This window comes from Ambystoma mexicanum, chromosome 2p, assembly GCF_040938575.1.
Source record: "Ambystoma mexicanum isolate Mex_15411 chromosome 2p, UKY_AmexF1_1, whole genome shotgun sequence".
In the NCBI taxonomy this organism is placed as follows: Eukaryota; Metazoa; Chordata; class Amphibia; order Caudata; family Ambystomatidae; genus Ambystoma; species Ambystoma mexicanum.
In genome coordinates, this window is record NC_090923.1 from 1340428035 (window position 1) to 1340444089 (window position 16055).

Genomic DNA, 16055 nt, shown 5'->3' on the forward strand with positions numbered 1-16055 from the left:
GAGGCGAAGTGTATCCTTGTGCTAGCCCTATAGTCATGTTACCATTGAGAGATCTTGGACATTCTTTGTGAACAACCTGTGAACACAATTATCTTTTTGAACCCCTCACCAGAGGGTTTCGTAAAATGTCTCGTTCACATTGGCAGTATTCTCTTTCCTTATTGCCAGATGCTCTTTTTTGAAATTCCCTAAATGCATTTATTCGGTTGAAGTAACAAACCATATGTTATTTGGGCCTGAATAACCAGCAGCAATACCCCATCCCTTTTAGTGTAAAGTGTGCGCCATGCTTTGCATGTAACAAGCGGAGGACTGTACAATTGTATTGCAACAGTTACCCAGCGGGTCACATCTTTAGGCTTTATATCAAAGAATAACTATGGGGAAACATTATTTGCTGTAGGTTTTACTTGTGACTTAGTTAAAAATAAATATTTGGAACTACTGCCAGGGTAGTAATACCATAATCCTAGCTGAAAACATTTGCGATGTGTACTTATATTAAGACTATTTTTATATGTGATGGCATTGAAATTCCTTGATCAGCTATTTAGAAAGAAAAAATGTGTGTGCATGCATTTTCTTTGCTAGTGCTCTCTGTCCAACATGTGTCAATTATCCTTGCTTACCAGGCGGAGTTGTAACCCAGTGTTCCTGTTTGAAGCTGAAGTGGAGAAGTACTGTCCGGACAACTTTGTGGATATCAAGGTATTGCACTGAGAAGCTGAGGGATTAGAGGTTGATCCAACAGCATCTTTGAAATCCAATTTCAGAACTCATGAACTTGCGTAAACTTCTAACGTCCCTTTTTTGGTAGGGTTAATTATTCCATTCTCTCCAGCATGCTCATAATTGTGGCAAAATGATGTGACTTTCCACTAGCCAACATATACCCTTGGGTTTAGTAAGCACCCATGTCATTTAGGTGTATTTGATGTTAATATTTGAGGTTGTATCAAGATATTTCTCCAGCAACTGGTGACGGTTTATAATTTTTTTGTGTATGTGTTGGATTCCTGCGATATTGGTGCTCTTTACATAGGTGATCGTTTTGAGAGATTTTCTATGTTCTGTTGTATCCCAGTATTACTAGAGATGTAGTCCACTCGTTATGGATTTTGTGCCATTAGGTCTTTATTATCACAGTAGGTGCAGACACGTGTTTCGACCACTCCAGGGTCTTTATCAAGGCAATTGTGATTATTCCTGAGCATGGTGTTGGGTTGGCGTTTTGCCAGTGGTGGCTTGGTGCACTGATTAGTGCTTTGCCTTGGCGTAGTGCCCTTGTAGTGTCTGGTCCTCGGTAGGTGTACAAGCTGAACGAGTGGACTACATCTCTAGTAATACTGGGATACAACAGAACATAGAAAATCTCTAAAAACTATCACCTATGTAAAGAGCGCCAATATCGCAGGAATCCAACACATATCCATTCATCCCTTGACTGGGGCACAGGAGCACTGCCCCAACTGATTCTTGTGGCCTGCATCTTCAACATCAAACACAAATAGGATAAGTTTAGCGCGGTAGCCACATGTTCCTGGTGCTCTCACCCTTTTGTCCAAATATAATTATTCTGTGTTTCCATTGCAATTCAGTGCAATTCAGTGCCTGTTTCAGGGCTGTTGAATATAGTTGAGAAACTGCTGGGGCCATTCAAACATATGCCATTTTGGAATCAAGACTAGCCACTTAAAGGGGCTTCATATCTCTGTAGCAGAGAGAAATAACCTTAATTCCATCCTGCAAGTCTTGCAGCTGAAACTGATTTTGAGTGGGTCTATAAAAGCAACCAGGCACTGACACTTAAGAAATATGAGCAAATAAGTGCATATTCTATTTATTGGCTTAATAATTGCAGTCTAATTTGTCATCCACTGTATTACCCGTGATCATCCATACAGGTCTAAGCTGTTTTTTTAAGGATTTCTGGTTATCAATTTTTCACAGAGAAACACTTTTTTGATAATTCATTCCAAGCTAAAACTCTGAATAATATTTCATTATTTGAAAGATGTTTTACAGTCATGGGAATGCTTTTCTATGTTTACAGCTTGGCAGTGTAGTGCCTCAGTGGTAAATTATGTTTGATTGCCTAGTGAGCTTGAAGTCCCACTACAATTAAGGGAGTGATGGATCTAAGTGTGCCTCAAATGCATTAGACATGTCGCTATTTGAGCACGTGAGTTATACATGATTGCATCCCCATGAATTGCAAAGTGGTAAGTACTTCGTGGAAGACTGTTTTTTTTTTCTTTTTAGGGGGTCGGTGGCGCTCCCCAGTGCTCCAAATAAGATTTTGAAGTGGGAGTATTTTACTCCCTATTTTTTAAAGTTGGGAGTAAAATTATGTTTTAGGGAGTAAAAATGTAAGTCCAATAAGCGAGTAAAAATGTTTTAACTGGAAAATGGAAATGGTTTTGTAATAATTATTCCTTTGTGCTTAGTTATTCATACACATTAAAAAAGATACGTGGAGGGGGCGGGGGCAGGAATGGCCAGGTAGACAGCTCACTCCCGCTCGCTTGAATTAGCAGTCCATCGCTCCACTGATCCCCCCGCACCCCCATGTGAGCTGGCCTGGCTCCTCCATCTGCCCTCAACACACGTGGAGTCTGAGGCGGATGTTCCGATCTTCGCTGAGTGCCCATCGGTGGTGTTGCACAGGACCTAGAGGAGCCGTGGGACTGATGTTCCGCTCACCATAGAGGGCTGTGGTGTTGCATCAGCTGGGTGTCCGCTGCGTGCTCCGAAATGTCGTTTATTGCAACATCAGGATTCAGAGCGATAGACCTTTACATGCACCACTAAAGATGACGAGGGCCTCGACGCTGGGTATGTGCAGTGATAGCCTGCTTGCAGTTAGCCTAGCTCCTAGGTCTGCTCCAGATATCTGATCTAAATATACAGTGGCAGTGCGCTGAGGTGGCGGGGCGCAAGTACTATGTGAGCCTGGCGCAACTCCTGGGCAGTAGTAGGGAGGCACGGACGTGCCCCTATCATAGCGACGTTGGACCTAGTTGGGCGGAGCTGCAGAGATGAAGGGCTTAGGGCAGGATATACACACAATCCTTGCGGAACTAAAAGCTTTCCAAGCTGAGGTGCAGACTTCCATGGGTACCATGAGCGAGCGGGATGAGAAGGTCGAAGACATGGTGGAGGCCCTAGAGAACAATCCACTGTCAGCAGAAGTCATGGAGGCCAATCTGGAGACAAGGATCAAGGTGCTGGAAAATATGGAGCAGGAAACACTGTATAAGCTTGACAATATTGAAAACAGGCAGCGGAGGAAAAATCTTACAGTAATCTTAGAGTATGGAGGCTCCTACAGAAGGAAGGTGAAACACAGAGAGGCCTTGAACTGAAGGTGGTACAATTTGTGAAGAAGCTCCTCAGCCCAGAAGTCCAGCAAGCGGTTCTTTTCAGTAGGGTCCACAGAAGGGCAGGTTCCGGGTCTAGTGTGAGATCAGTGGTGGCCAAGTGCTACTATTTCAGAGACAAGAAGGGTATTTTGCAGAGGGCCAACAAGGTGGATACTTTTGAATAGGAAGGGGCCCTTGATTAAGATTTTCCATGATGTATCACCATATACCCACAACGGCGATGTAAGCCCTTAACCACGTGGCTCATATTAGAAGGGATACTCTACCGATGGAGATTCTGTAAGGCAGGCATGCTATTGAAGTAAGACAGACACAAGTGACCACAGTGCAAGGGTGTTTATTGAACGTTAACAAGGGTGTGATAAATGCCTGTCTAAACCTAAATCTAAGATGGGAGCAAGCTACAACCATCAAATAATGATAATGCAGTCCTAGTGGAGTCTCGTCAAAATAAAATGGGCCTATACTAAAAAACCTATTGCCAATCCTTACCGCTGTTACAAACAGTGTTGGATAATGTTCATGAAAAAGAAAGAAGTGTTCACAGAATAAGTCTGGATGTTCAGGCCGTGGGCCTCCCTTCCCCACGTTTCAGCACGGGACAAGGCTGTTCACTCGAGCATAGCACACTCTTGGGCTTCTTCGGCACGAGGACACAGTTCCATTACCAACATCAGGGTCTTCTGTGAACAAGTCTCCTATGTTATCAAAGTCTCTTGATTCAGAGGGCCTGATGTACCAAAAACAAACAAAAGGTTTGTTCACAAATACGCAAGTCACGTGAGTCACTCTTCACACTGGATCCCCCTCTTCCGGGCTCAGATATCTTTTATACAACTAGTCTCCCTCAGCCAGGCTTGGACCAGTCTCAGTTTAATTTGTTGGCATCCCTCAGCCGGGTTCACATTTACCACAGCAATATCTTTTCACGGGTGACTCATGTTTCACCCTGGACCCTCCTCAGTCGGGCTCGGATCCCCTTTTCACAATTACAGTTCGTATTGGCTATCGAAGACTTTCGAATGTGCACAGGTTTGGCTTGACCCGTTGCAGGACTACTTCGATTTCCCAGTTCACAATTTTACACTCTCAGTTGGATGCCTAACAGAGACCTTTCAAAGAAGCAGTTCTAGTTTGGTTGCTGATCATATACGCCTTAAACTCTGTTCTTTGCAGATTTCTTCATACAATGTTGTCACTTGCAACCTTGGTTCTAACACAGATCGGTCTGCTATCAGTCGCCCAGACTCATCGGCTGTGCTGACGTTACTGGAGCGGCTTTGTTGTCGGAGCAAAGGACAGTACCATGTCGGCAATCGCTCCTCCCTGCCTCAGCTGTCAATGCGGGAAAGCCCTGGGTACCTTCCACACACAATGCACCTTTCTTCAGCTTTAATTCCTGGTCTTATGTTTCTTATCCTCGAGGGCTTGTGAAAGTAACAGTTTTCTTCCTCTGAAAAGGCCACAGGAAATTCCTTCCTTGCAACCCTTTCTGGTTTCGCCGTCTTTCTTCTCGGATTAAACTTGGATCTCGGAACTGCTGATTCCTCAGGTATTTTGCCTCGCCTGGAGTGTGCTTTCGTGCTCAGCCTTTCGTCCGTGTGGGAAGTGTGTGTAAATATCAGTAATTGCCTGACTCTGCCTGACCCTTGTGTTGGGACATGTCAGGTATACAGCTCTGGTTTTAGTCCGTTGTCGCTCATGGTGAAATGTCCATGAGTAAGTGTTCGTGTCGGAAAAGGGGTGGAGGTTTGAGTTCCTATCTATCCTACCTGGTAGGATGGGGAAAAGGTGTTATTGGGAAGGGGATACCGCGTCTCACCCTCCAGTGTCCCACTTCCACTCCCAAGGACCCCTCATCCGGGTGATCCTCCTGTACTAGTCCACCCCCTGGTACTGGATCCAAAAGCAATGACAGATACCCGAGGACTAGCGGGTGAGACACCTTCAGGTTTCTCATATACCCTTCCCCTATGCGATGTAGCAGCATCTGTTTCACAGGGGAACGGAGAGAGGAAATCCATTTTCTCTTGAGCTTTACCTTTTCGGCGCTCCACAGTGAAACAGTAGGGTTGAAGGTCTAATAACCATCGCATGACTCGAGGGTTAGAGTCTTTTCGTTAGCTAATCCAAACTAGTGGAGAATGGTCATTGACGAGTTTGAACTTTCTTCCTAGGAGGTAGTATCTAAGAATGACAATGGCCCACTTGATGGCAAAGGCCTCTAATTCCAGCACAGAGTAATTCTTTTCACATGGGAAAGGTTTGCGACTCGTGGACAAGATGGGATGTTCCAATCCGTTGCAAATTTGTGATAAGACTGCTCCCAGCTCTGTAAGGGAGGCGTCTGTCTGCAGTACAAATTCTTTTGAGAAATCTACTACCTTTAGGATCGGGTTACGGCACAGGGTTTGTTTTAGGTTTTTGTAACATATATCATCCTCCTCGGTCGAATGGATTTTCTGGGCCTCTGCGTTCTTTAGTTTATCTGTCAGCCTAGCTGTCCTGTCCGCGAAGTTTGGGATAAACCTGCGGTAATAACCGATTAACCCTAGAAATGCTCTGAGATCTCATTTAGTTTTAGGTGTAGGGGCTTTCACTTTCTCGCGCTGAGGTTGCACACTAGCATTCCCTACAAAGAAGCAGACGTATTTCACGACTGATTGGGCAAGTCTGCATTTGAATGGATTGGCAGTTAGACCAGCTTCTCTGAGAACCCTCATAATGGTAAAAAGATGGAAAAGGTGGTTTTCCCAAGTTTTATTATAAATTATGATATTGTCAATATAAGCTCCACAGAAATCAGAGTAGTGCTATAATATTTGGTCCATAAGTCATTGGAAAGTGGCTGGAGCCCTGTGTAAGCCAAATGGGAGGACTTTGTACAGAAACAGTCCTAGGGGTGTTGAGAAAGCTGTCTTTTCCTCATCAGGTCCATCCACTGGGACTTGCCCGTTCCCTGTGGGTAAGTGTAGGGTTGATAGAAAGGTGGTGTTTCAGAGTTTATCAATTAGGGCATCAATGCGTGGAATGGGATAAGCATCGAAGTCGGAAATGGCGTTAACTTACCGGAAATCTATGCAAAACATCCAGCAATGGTCAGGTTTGGTGTCCAATACAATAGGGTAGGACCATGGGTTTGAAGAGGGTTTGATAATATTTGCTCTTAACATTTTATTTACTTCCTCAACCGCTATCTGTTTGTGGGCTTCAGGGAGTCTAAAGGGTTTCAGACGAACCACATTTCCTTTAGGTGTTCTAATGTAGTGATAGGTGCCTTTCAATCTTCCTGTTTTCTCTGAGAATACATCGGGGAAACAGATAATTACATTTTTTAAATCTTCTTGTTGTTGACTAGATAGCTCTTGAGGATTTAATTCAAAGTTGTCTACCTCTTCAGGCACCAAACAGGATAGTATTGTGGGATTGGTGGCAGACAGGGTTTCCTTTCACTCTTTTAAGAGATTTACATGATATAGATTGACCTTCTGTTTCATGTCAGGTTGTGCTACCTTGTAAGTACAGGTTCACATGCTCATGAATATTCCCTGTCATCAGGCTGGGAATCCTCAGTAAAAGAGAAACAGTTTCACTTTTACTTAGAAACTGTATTACTCCTCTAATCCAGTCACTGCCACCATCCAATAACAGTCCTCTCCCTAAGCAGCTCCTCTGACAGCCATCTTCAGATTTTGACTGCACTCTTCAGTGTTGGGTCCTCAAGTTTGCTGTACGAGCTACGTCTACATTTTTTTGTGTTTTTCAACGGAAAAGGGTATTATTTTTGTTCCAAAAGAGCCAGTGTGCTCTTTTCTCCATCTGCTGAGAGCAGGGATTGTCGAAGTTTTCAGAAGGCCATCGTGGCTACTTTACGCCCTCCGACCATGATAGAGGAGAAGAAGGAAATAAGATCCCTCTTCAGGGCCTGCACCAAGTGTGGGCTACGCAATGTGTTTGTTGAAGACAAGCACCAGCAATGCCTCCCAGACCACAAGGAAGGAGAATGCGAGATATGCCTTGTTTTCTCCAAGAAGACAACAAAGGACAGGCACAGTAGACTGGCGGCATGGCTGAAAGCCAAGGCCTCTGCCACATGCTCGAGCAGGGCCATGCCTCACCCAGGACCGGCCGGTCCGAGGAGTGGTCTTCTAAGTCCTTTGAGGGCACCTCATCCATGGGGGCCCAAGAGAAGGCCAAGACAAGGCCAAGAACTGCAAGTTCCGGGTCGCTGCGGAAGCGGTCCTATGGTGGCTAGGGCGCGATCGACATCGCCATCTGCCTCCATTGCCAGCCAGCAATCGAGCTCCTCCTCAAAAAGGAAATCGTCCAACCTGGATAAGCTGTGGAAGAAGCCCAAGAGGCCACGGACAAAGGAGAAGAAGGCCGAACTGCCCAAGAAGGCCCAATCGGCACAGGATAATTCTTTGTCAGTGATAGTGCTGGTGGCGGCTGCTCTTATGAAAGCGAAGGGGGCTGACCCTGTGAAGGTAGCCCCCGCAGCGCTGAAGTTGTCCCTGCCCCGAAGTGCGAAAAGCTGCAGTGACCCAGACAAAGGGACGGATATGATCTCGGTGACGACGGACGACGACGATAGCCTAGGGCGTCCTAACCAGTTGAGGTGGGGTCGTTCCATTCCATTATCGCCAGAGCCTCCGAGCTGTTCCAGCTTGTGCCCAAAGAAACCAAGAAGGAGGGTTTCTTGTACCAGAGGCACGAGGCCAAAAGGAAGACAATCCTAGCTTGGCCCTCTTGAAGAACCCTTGCACGGCTCTGGCCAAATGGGATAGGCTAGAGAAGAAGTACTGGGTGCTGGAATCCGCAGCCAAGTGCCTGAGGTCGCAACCATTGCCGGATTCAGTGGTTTCAGCGGCCGCGAGGAAACGGTCGGCAAACCCCTCCTCGTCATCTTGAGTTCCTCCAGACAACGAGGGGAAGAAGATGGACACCATGGGAAGGAAGCTGATTTAACCCCCGGCGTCCACCATGAAGGCGGCCAACGCACTCGCGATCCTCGACAGGTAGCTGTGGTACAAGCTGGGTCTGATTTTGGAGTTCCTCCCCGACGACAAGAGGATGGAGGCTATCGCTCTGTTCCAGGAGGGGGCAGTAGCGTCAGATCACGCCATCACTGTGGCGGTGGACATTGTCGACACAGGATTCCGACAGATAATGAACAGTGTCTGCCTTCGTCGCCATGGCTGGATGAAGGCCACAAATTTCAGCCTCGAAGTCCAGGCGAAGGTACTGGACATGCCTTTCAATGGAGATAACCTTTTTGGGAATGTCGTTAACGAGTCCCTATAGGCCACCATATAGCGTATATCAGATACGGAGATTGCCCGTTCCCTGGGCACACTCCAGCAGCACCGCTCTTCTTTTCGCTCCTCCAGAGGAAAGTGGAGCAGGTCATCAAAAGCTTTCTCCTCAACCTGCCGTCAGCCTACAGAGGCCGTTCCCAGGCCTATGGTGGAGGAGGACAGCACCGCCGTCACCCACAAGGCAGGATGCTGGCACCGAAGGAAGCCTGAACTGGCCAGGAGTTCGGGCTCCCACCCGTGCACCCTGATCAGAGGTCAGCTGACGAGGTTAGTCTGCAAGTGGGAATAGATCACCACCGGCAGATGGGTGCAGGACGCTCTCGCCCAAGAACATACCCTGGAGTTTCAGCGCAGGTGTCAGCAGATCCCTCCGGTGGCCTGCCAGGAGCCGCACATCCCTCAGCTCTTAGAGGTGGTACGGGTCATGCTGCGAAAAGTGGCGATAGAGCTAATTCCACAACGACTCCGGGGCTGTGGAGTCTATTCTAGAAACTTCTGGACCTAGGACGTCTCAACAAGTATCTCAAGTCTCAAAAATTCAGGGTGGTTACGTTGCAGCACATGCTCGGCCAACTGGAAAGAGGAGACTTCTTGACATCGCTCGACCTGGAGGACGCCTACTTTCACTTCCCCATTCACAGGAAGCACCGAAAGTTTCTACGCTTCGTACCGCAGGGACAGCACTACCAGTTCAAGGCCCTACCTTTCGGTTTTAAGTCAACCCCCAGAGTGTTCAAGAAGTGCCTGGCACCGGTGGCGGTCCATCTGCATCTACGAGGGAGAAGTGCCTGTCACCGGTGGTGGTCCATCTGCGTCTACGAGGGAGACTGGCTCATCCAGGCCCTCTCGTGAGAGTTGGCCGTGGAACACACAGAGGCGACCATGAAGCAGCTGACGGATCTGGGATTCCCCATCAATTATCCAAAGTCCTGCTTGACACTATTGCAGAACATACTCAATACGGCCTCCTGCTTGGCTTCACCCTCGAAGACAAGGTAGCGGCCATTCAAGGGAAGGTTCAGCGGCTGTTGTCGATGAAAACGGCCACGGTGCGAACCATCAAGTCGTTGATCGGCATGATGTCCTGCATCTACCTCATCCAGCTCTGCAGGTTGCAGATGCGACTTCAAGAGTTCCTGGACGCCCGCTGGATACATGTGTCCGGAAGCTTCGCGGACAAGATCACGCTGGACGACAAGTTCTGTCGGGCGATCAGGTGGTGGGGCATCTGCTCCAACATCGTCTGGCAAATGCGGTTTCAGAACCCTCCCTTCCAGGAAACGGTCACCACAGACATTTTCCTGGAAGGCTGTAGCGCCCACACCGGGCCAGAGACCTGTAGCTGCCGGAGGAGAAGGCTCTGCATATCACCATCCCAGAGCTACGGGCAGTGTTCTGGGCCCTCAAGTCATTCCTTCCGTCTCTGAAGAGCAAGGTGGTGAGGATCTTCTCGGACAACACCATCACAGTGTTCTACATCAGGAAATAGGGGGGCACTCGATCCCTAGCGCTGTTCGAAGAAGCGCATGATTTGTGGCGCTGGGCAGTTGGACAAGAGATGTTCCTCGTCCCTCTTCACCTAGCGGGAGTCAAGAACACCATTGCGGACTCCGTCAGCAGGGAGTTGCGCTCCTGCCACGAATGGGAACTTCGGCAGGACCAGGTGAACCGCATCTTCACCGAGTGGGGCAGTCCCAAGATCGATCTGTTTGCGACGGTGTCAAACTCCAAATGCCAGAGGTTTGCCAGCAGATTCCACCAACCGAGGAGCCTGGGGGGATGCGTTCTCCTTCCCGTGGGGAGGGAAGTTCCTGTATATCTTTCCTCCGTTGCCTCTCCTGCTACGAGTCATCAACACACTGACAGTGCAAAATGATACTCATAGCCCCGGCGTGATTTGGTATCCGGACCTCCTCGGCCTGTCGGCGTCGCCTCCGGTGAAGCTGCCAGTGGTTCTGGATCTTCTCACGAGGGAAGGGAGGTGCAATCCTGCATCATGACCCAGGATCGCTGAACCTGTGGGCTTGGCTTTCGCAGCCCTAGAGTTTGGAGGATATGAGTTGGTGGCGGACTGCGGGGAGGTCCTCGCCAAGGCCAGGGCGTCGTCAGCTTTGAAGTGGTACAGTCACAAGTGGAAGCGTTTTGCGAGGTGGTGCTGGTCTCCGAAGATTACCCCTCTGAGCGTCATGGCTCCGCAGATTCTTCCGTACTTGCTTTCCTTGGCCAAGGCTGCACTGGCGCATGCCTCTATCAAGTTGCATCTGGTGGCTATCTCCTGCTACAGTAGGTGTCCGGGAAGGTCTTTACTTTGGTCTCATCGACTTGTCAAGGAGTTCCTCAAAGGACTTTTTTTTCGATCTTTCCTGCCAGTGAAGGCCCCTGCACCGGCGTGGAAACTAAACGTGCTTCTGACGAGGCTCATGGGGGCCTCCTTCAAGCCTATGTATCAGGCCCCTTTCAAGTTCCTTTAGTTGAAAACGGCTTTCAGTGTGGCCATCACCTCTGCCTGGAGGGTGGGTGAGATACAGACCCTATCCTGCAAACAGCCATATGTGACTCCACGAATCAAGGGGTGGTGCTGCGAAAGCACCCCTCTTTCATGCCGAAGGTTCTGTCGGAATTTCACCTCAACGAGCCTTTGATGTTACCTATTTTTTTCCTTAAGCCTTCGTCACCGGCTGAAAGGGCCTTGCACTCACCAGACGTTGTTCGTGCCCTGAAGTTCTACGTGGCACGCACAAAGAGTTTTTGAAAGACTTCACAGCTGTACTTTGGTCCTGTGAACCATGGGAAGACCTTGTCCAAAGCTTCCCTCTCAAGGTGGTTCTCCGACTGCATCATGCACTGTCATAGGTTGTCAAACCGACTCTTGCCCGGCCGTCCAAGGGTCCACTCCACCAGAGTGATCGCTGCGACAATGGCGTTACTGGCTGGTGTGCACCTGCTGGACATCTGCAGGGCTGCTACGTGGAGGTCCACGAACACCTTCACAAAGTTCTACTGCATCGACTGGGATTCGAGGAAGGGGTCCAGAGTCGGCCAAGCAGTGCTACGCAACCTGTTCTCTTGAGGTGAGTCTGTTCCAGAGGTAAGACTTGATTGATTCTGTTGAGCCTCGTCACCTCCCGTGGTTGTGTATTGTTGTAATGTTGTACTGCTGTGTATTCGTTTCGTTATTCATGAGCATTTGAATCCATGCCAGACCCCATGCTGGAGAAGGAACAAGTTACTTACCAGTAACTATTGTTCTCCAGTATGGGTCTGGCATGGATTCACATTCAAACCCTCCCTCCATCCCCGCTGCTGCTCTTCTTGGTCATACTCCCACTTCACGTGCTTACCAAATCTGAAGATGGCTGCCAGAGGATGGGTTTAGGGAGAGGACTGCCATTGGATGGTAGCAGTATGACCCAGAGAACAGTGATGGGTTTAGAGGAGAAATACAGTTTGAAAGTGAAATTGAAATGTTTTTTCTTTTACTGAGGATTCCCAGCTTGACAAAAGGGAATATTCATGAGCATGTGAATCCGTTCCAGAACCATTCTGGAGAACAATAGTTACAGGTAAGTAACTTGTTCCTTCCTGTTCGTTCCAGTATTTCATATGGCCCATGCCACTCAAGACGAGCTTGTTTTCCGAGGTAGGCAAGAGGACCAATACTTTTTGTCCTACAGAAAACGATCTTAATCTCTCTTTTTTGACATAGGGAGATTTTTGCTGGATTTGGGCATTTTCCATATGAGTATAAACTAGATTGCGAACAAGTTTCTTTTTTTTTTTTTTCAACAAATCATTTTATTTAATTTTGTACCTCGGTAGACATCGTTCAGATCGTAATGAGACAAAGAAAACAGAATCAAAGTCAAACAATAAACGTAACCGAGTGAGATTGGGGGCATCCGGAGGGCTATCGGTGGGGGGGATATCTTCAGTTCATGGAGAATCATGGTAGGGACTGCTACTGAAAATAGGCTCCAGGCATTGTGGGCACTGATTCGCTTTATTCCAGGATCTCTAGTTCGGTGTATGGTCTGTGGGTGCCCCTAGCAGGGGATCGAGCATCGTTAGTTTTATTTAGCCAGCCAGTGGAGGGACGGTGGTTGTCTCACCACCCATGGGAATTGCTGTGCGTAGTCCAAAAAGGGAGCCCAGGTGTTGTAGAACTTGCACCTGTTTGCCAAGCAGAAGGCGATTATTTTTTCGGCAACTGCTTGGTCCACCACATGTAGATTGCTGGATCCTCTGTATGTTTCTATAGTCTTGCTATTGACATTTCTGCTGCTGTCTGAACAGCCTCGCCAGCATTGCAGTGGGATAGCTGGGTTGCTTTTGTTCAGGGTCTTTGGCGTTAAGTACCATCTGTAGCATACTTTGATCACTCCCTCTTTGTTGGCGACGCATTTCGAGCTCTTATGGATTCGTGTCCAGATGCGGCTTCATTCCTCCATCCCTAGTTCTTTGCCCATATCCCTTTCCCATTTCTGCATGTAGGCTTCCTTCTTGTTGGGGTCCTCTTTGTCCCGTAGCCTGGTATTTTACTTGTGGGTGCAAGCGCTGTCAGAGGTCGTTCTAACGCTGTTAACGCCCTGCTGCCATGCGTTATTATCGAGTAATGTGATAGCCAGTGTCTGACCTGTGTGTAGCGGAATCTTTCCATTTCTGGCACTTGGAATTTCACTTTGCATGCTTCAAATGTAAAAGGGGTGCAGTTCGCGAAGAAGTCTGCTATGTACTTCAGACCTCCTGCTTTCCATCTTTCGAAGTTGTTCAGTGTAACCCCGGGGTGAAGTCATTGTTTTCCCAGATAGGGGACAGAGGGCCCACTGTGCTCCTGCAGTTTCATCGTTGTGCTGCCTTTCTACAGCTCTCCACCGTGTTTCTGGTCGTAGTTAGGGGTTCAGCGTCAGGCGGGTCACTTGACCTGATGATGTGTGGGAGGGATTCTAGCGGACAGCGACACCAGTCTTCCTCAAGTTTTATCCAGCGTGGTCTGTTGTTGCTTAGTTTACATGTAAAGGCCGACGAGAGCTGTGCGGCAAGACGGTATCTATCAACCTCCGGAACCCCCAGACCTCCCGTCCCTGGGCCTCGGAGCATTACTCTCTTAGCTATTCGTGGCTCACCCCCAAATCCCCAAACAAATTTCAGGATGTTCGCTTGTAGTTTCTGCAGGTCTTTTTTGGGGACAGGGATCGGGAGGGCTAGACAGTGGTAGAACAGTCTTGGTACCAAGTACATTTTTACTGCTATGCTTCTCCCCATCCATGACACCTCTTGCTTTTGCCGGCGTGCCAGGTACGTCTGCAGCTCTTTAAACAGTGGCAGAAAGTTTATTTGGTATGCTCTCTCTGTTTTGCTTTGGATCTGGACTCCCAGGTAGCTAATGTGGAATTTTGCCCACAGGATAGGGTATCTGGCTGCTAGGGTATCCACAAGGTCTCCAGGAGTATTAACTCCTAGGGCTATTGATTTTGCGAGGTTGACATTGAACCCTGATACCGCTCCAAAGCTGTCCAGTTCTCGCCAGAGGGCGCTCAGGGAGGCTTCGAGCTGGGTAAGGGTCAGAAGGACATTGTCCGCATACAGAGCTGTTTTGTAGACCTTTTACGTCCAGTCCATGCATCAGAGGGTACTGGCGGATCCTGCAGGCAAATGGCTCCATGGAGAGCGAAAATATGAGCGGAGATAAAGGGCATCCTTGTTGAGTGCCTCTGGTTATCGGGATTCTGGGGGATCTGCTGCCGTGGATGAATCCTGTTTGGTCTGGATGGATCAGTTCTGGGAGAATGTTTGCTAGTCTGTGTGCTAGTATCTTGGAGAATATCTTGGCATTGTTATTCATTAGTGTGATGGGTCTGTACGAGGAACAGTGTTCTGGGTTTTTCCCGGGCTTCAGGATCAGTACCGTTAGGGATTCCTCCATTGAAGGGGTGATGTTGCCTGTAGAGAGGAAGGTATTGTATAAAGATGCCATGTGAGGAGCCAAGATGTGAGCACATTTTTTATAAAATGCGGCCGTCAGCCCTTCAGGCCCGGGGCCGTATTTTTAAGAGACCGAATTGTATCAGTCACTTCCTCCGTGGTGATGGCGAGCTCCATCACCACGGAGTCCAGGTTGGGGTGTAGGACGTCCGTTTGGATGGAGTGTAAGTATTGGATTTGTGCCGTCTTGTCTGTGGGGGCGCCTAACATGATGCTCCTGTAATGATCTGTGATGATCTCTAGTTTCTCTGCTTCCGCGCAGTAGGGCTTGCCGTTCCGGTCTTGCAGGGTGAGTATATTGTTCCGGGTAGTTTGTGCACCAGCAGTCGGTTAGCCTTATTGCTGTTTAGATAATACTGTTTCTCCAGCATGGGGTCTGGCATGGATTCACATGCTCATGAATATTCCCTGTCGTCAGGCTGGGAATCCTCGGTAAAGAAAAAAAATCAGTATCCGTTTTGTTTCTGATCTGTCTTTCTTAGTAGTAACCAATCACTGATCTCTGGGTCATACTGCCCCCAGCCAATGACTGCCCTCTCCCTAAGCCCCTCCCCTGGCAGCCATCCTCAGATGTTTACCGCACGTTCAAGTTTTGGGAGTCCTCGTGCTATAGCTCTCGAGCTTTTACTGCATTTTCACACTTTTTCAAAGAGATTTTCTCATTTTTCGATTAGATCGAGCCTCAAGCTCCACCGTTTCTTCATCCGATCAACGGGGACTCGTTTCGGATTTTTCTACGCCCCTCAAGGGCGAAGTTTTCGTTGAGTTACACTTCTTGGAGGATTCCAGAAGTTTCTGAGGCCTACCCCGTGGACATGGCCCATGAGAAAGGGAGCTCGACGCCCGGAAAGCTGTTCAGGATTTGCCCTGGATGCCAGCTACAGAATGTGTTGGGACGTGCATTCAAAATGCCTCTACTGCCTTCACAATGACAAAACGCATGTGGAGAAGGACTGTGCGTTTTGCAAGAACATGTCGGAACGGACCATGAAGGACCACCATCTCCGTCTCACCAACTGCCTGGAAGGCAAGAGCCCGTCAGGTGAGAAGAAGAAGAAGTCTGAGCGATCTTCTAAGTCCTGTGAGGGATTCCTGGCGACGGGGGCCCAACAGAAGGCAAAGCACCGGGAGCGCCGAACGGTCAGGCTCCTCAGCTGCCAGGCGCAGGGCGCATCCTCACCGGCGCCATCAACCACGAGCCAATGCTCTGGCTCGGGAAAGAGGAAGTCCGAGAACCCGGCTAAGCTTCTGGAGAGACCCCGGTCGTTCTCGAAGGATCCAGCCGAGGGGGAGCGAGGTGGTGACCCTCCCCCCAAGGTGAAGGCCACATGCACGCAGAAGGTGGTGAAGGCCTTGATTCACCCGGCTAAGG

The 16055-nt window shown here is 48.7% G+C and overlaps 1 protein-coding gene across 3 annotated transcripts in view; it reads left to right on the forward strand.

The window, feature by feature from the left end:
* The window catches only part of TOP3A (DNA topoisomerase III alpha), a 1279921-nt gene that overhangs the window by 367043 nt on the left and 896823 nt on the right, over positions 1-16055 (forward strand). For all 3 annotated transcript variants that reach the window (XM_069645692.1, XM_069645691.1, XM_069645693.1), the window contains exon 4: positions 633-708. In XM_069645692.1, the coding sequence (XP_069501793.1) occupies positions 633-708 (76 nt within the window). The remainder of the gene's footprint in view (positions 1-632; positions 709-16055) is intronic.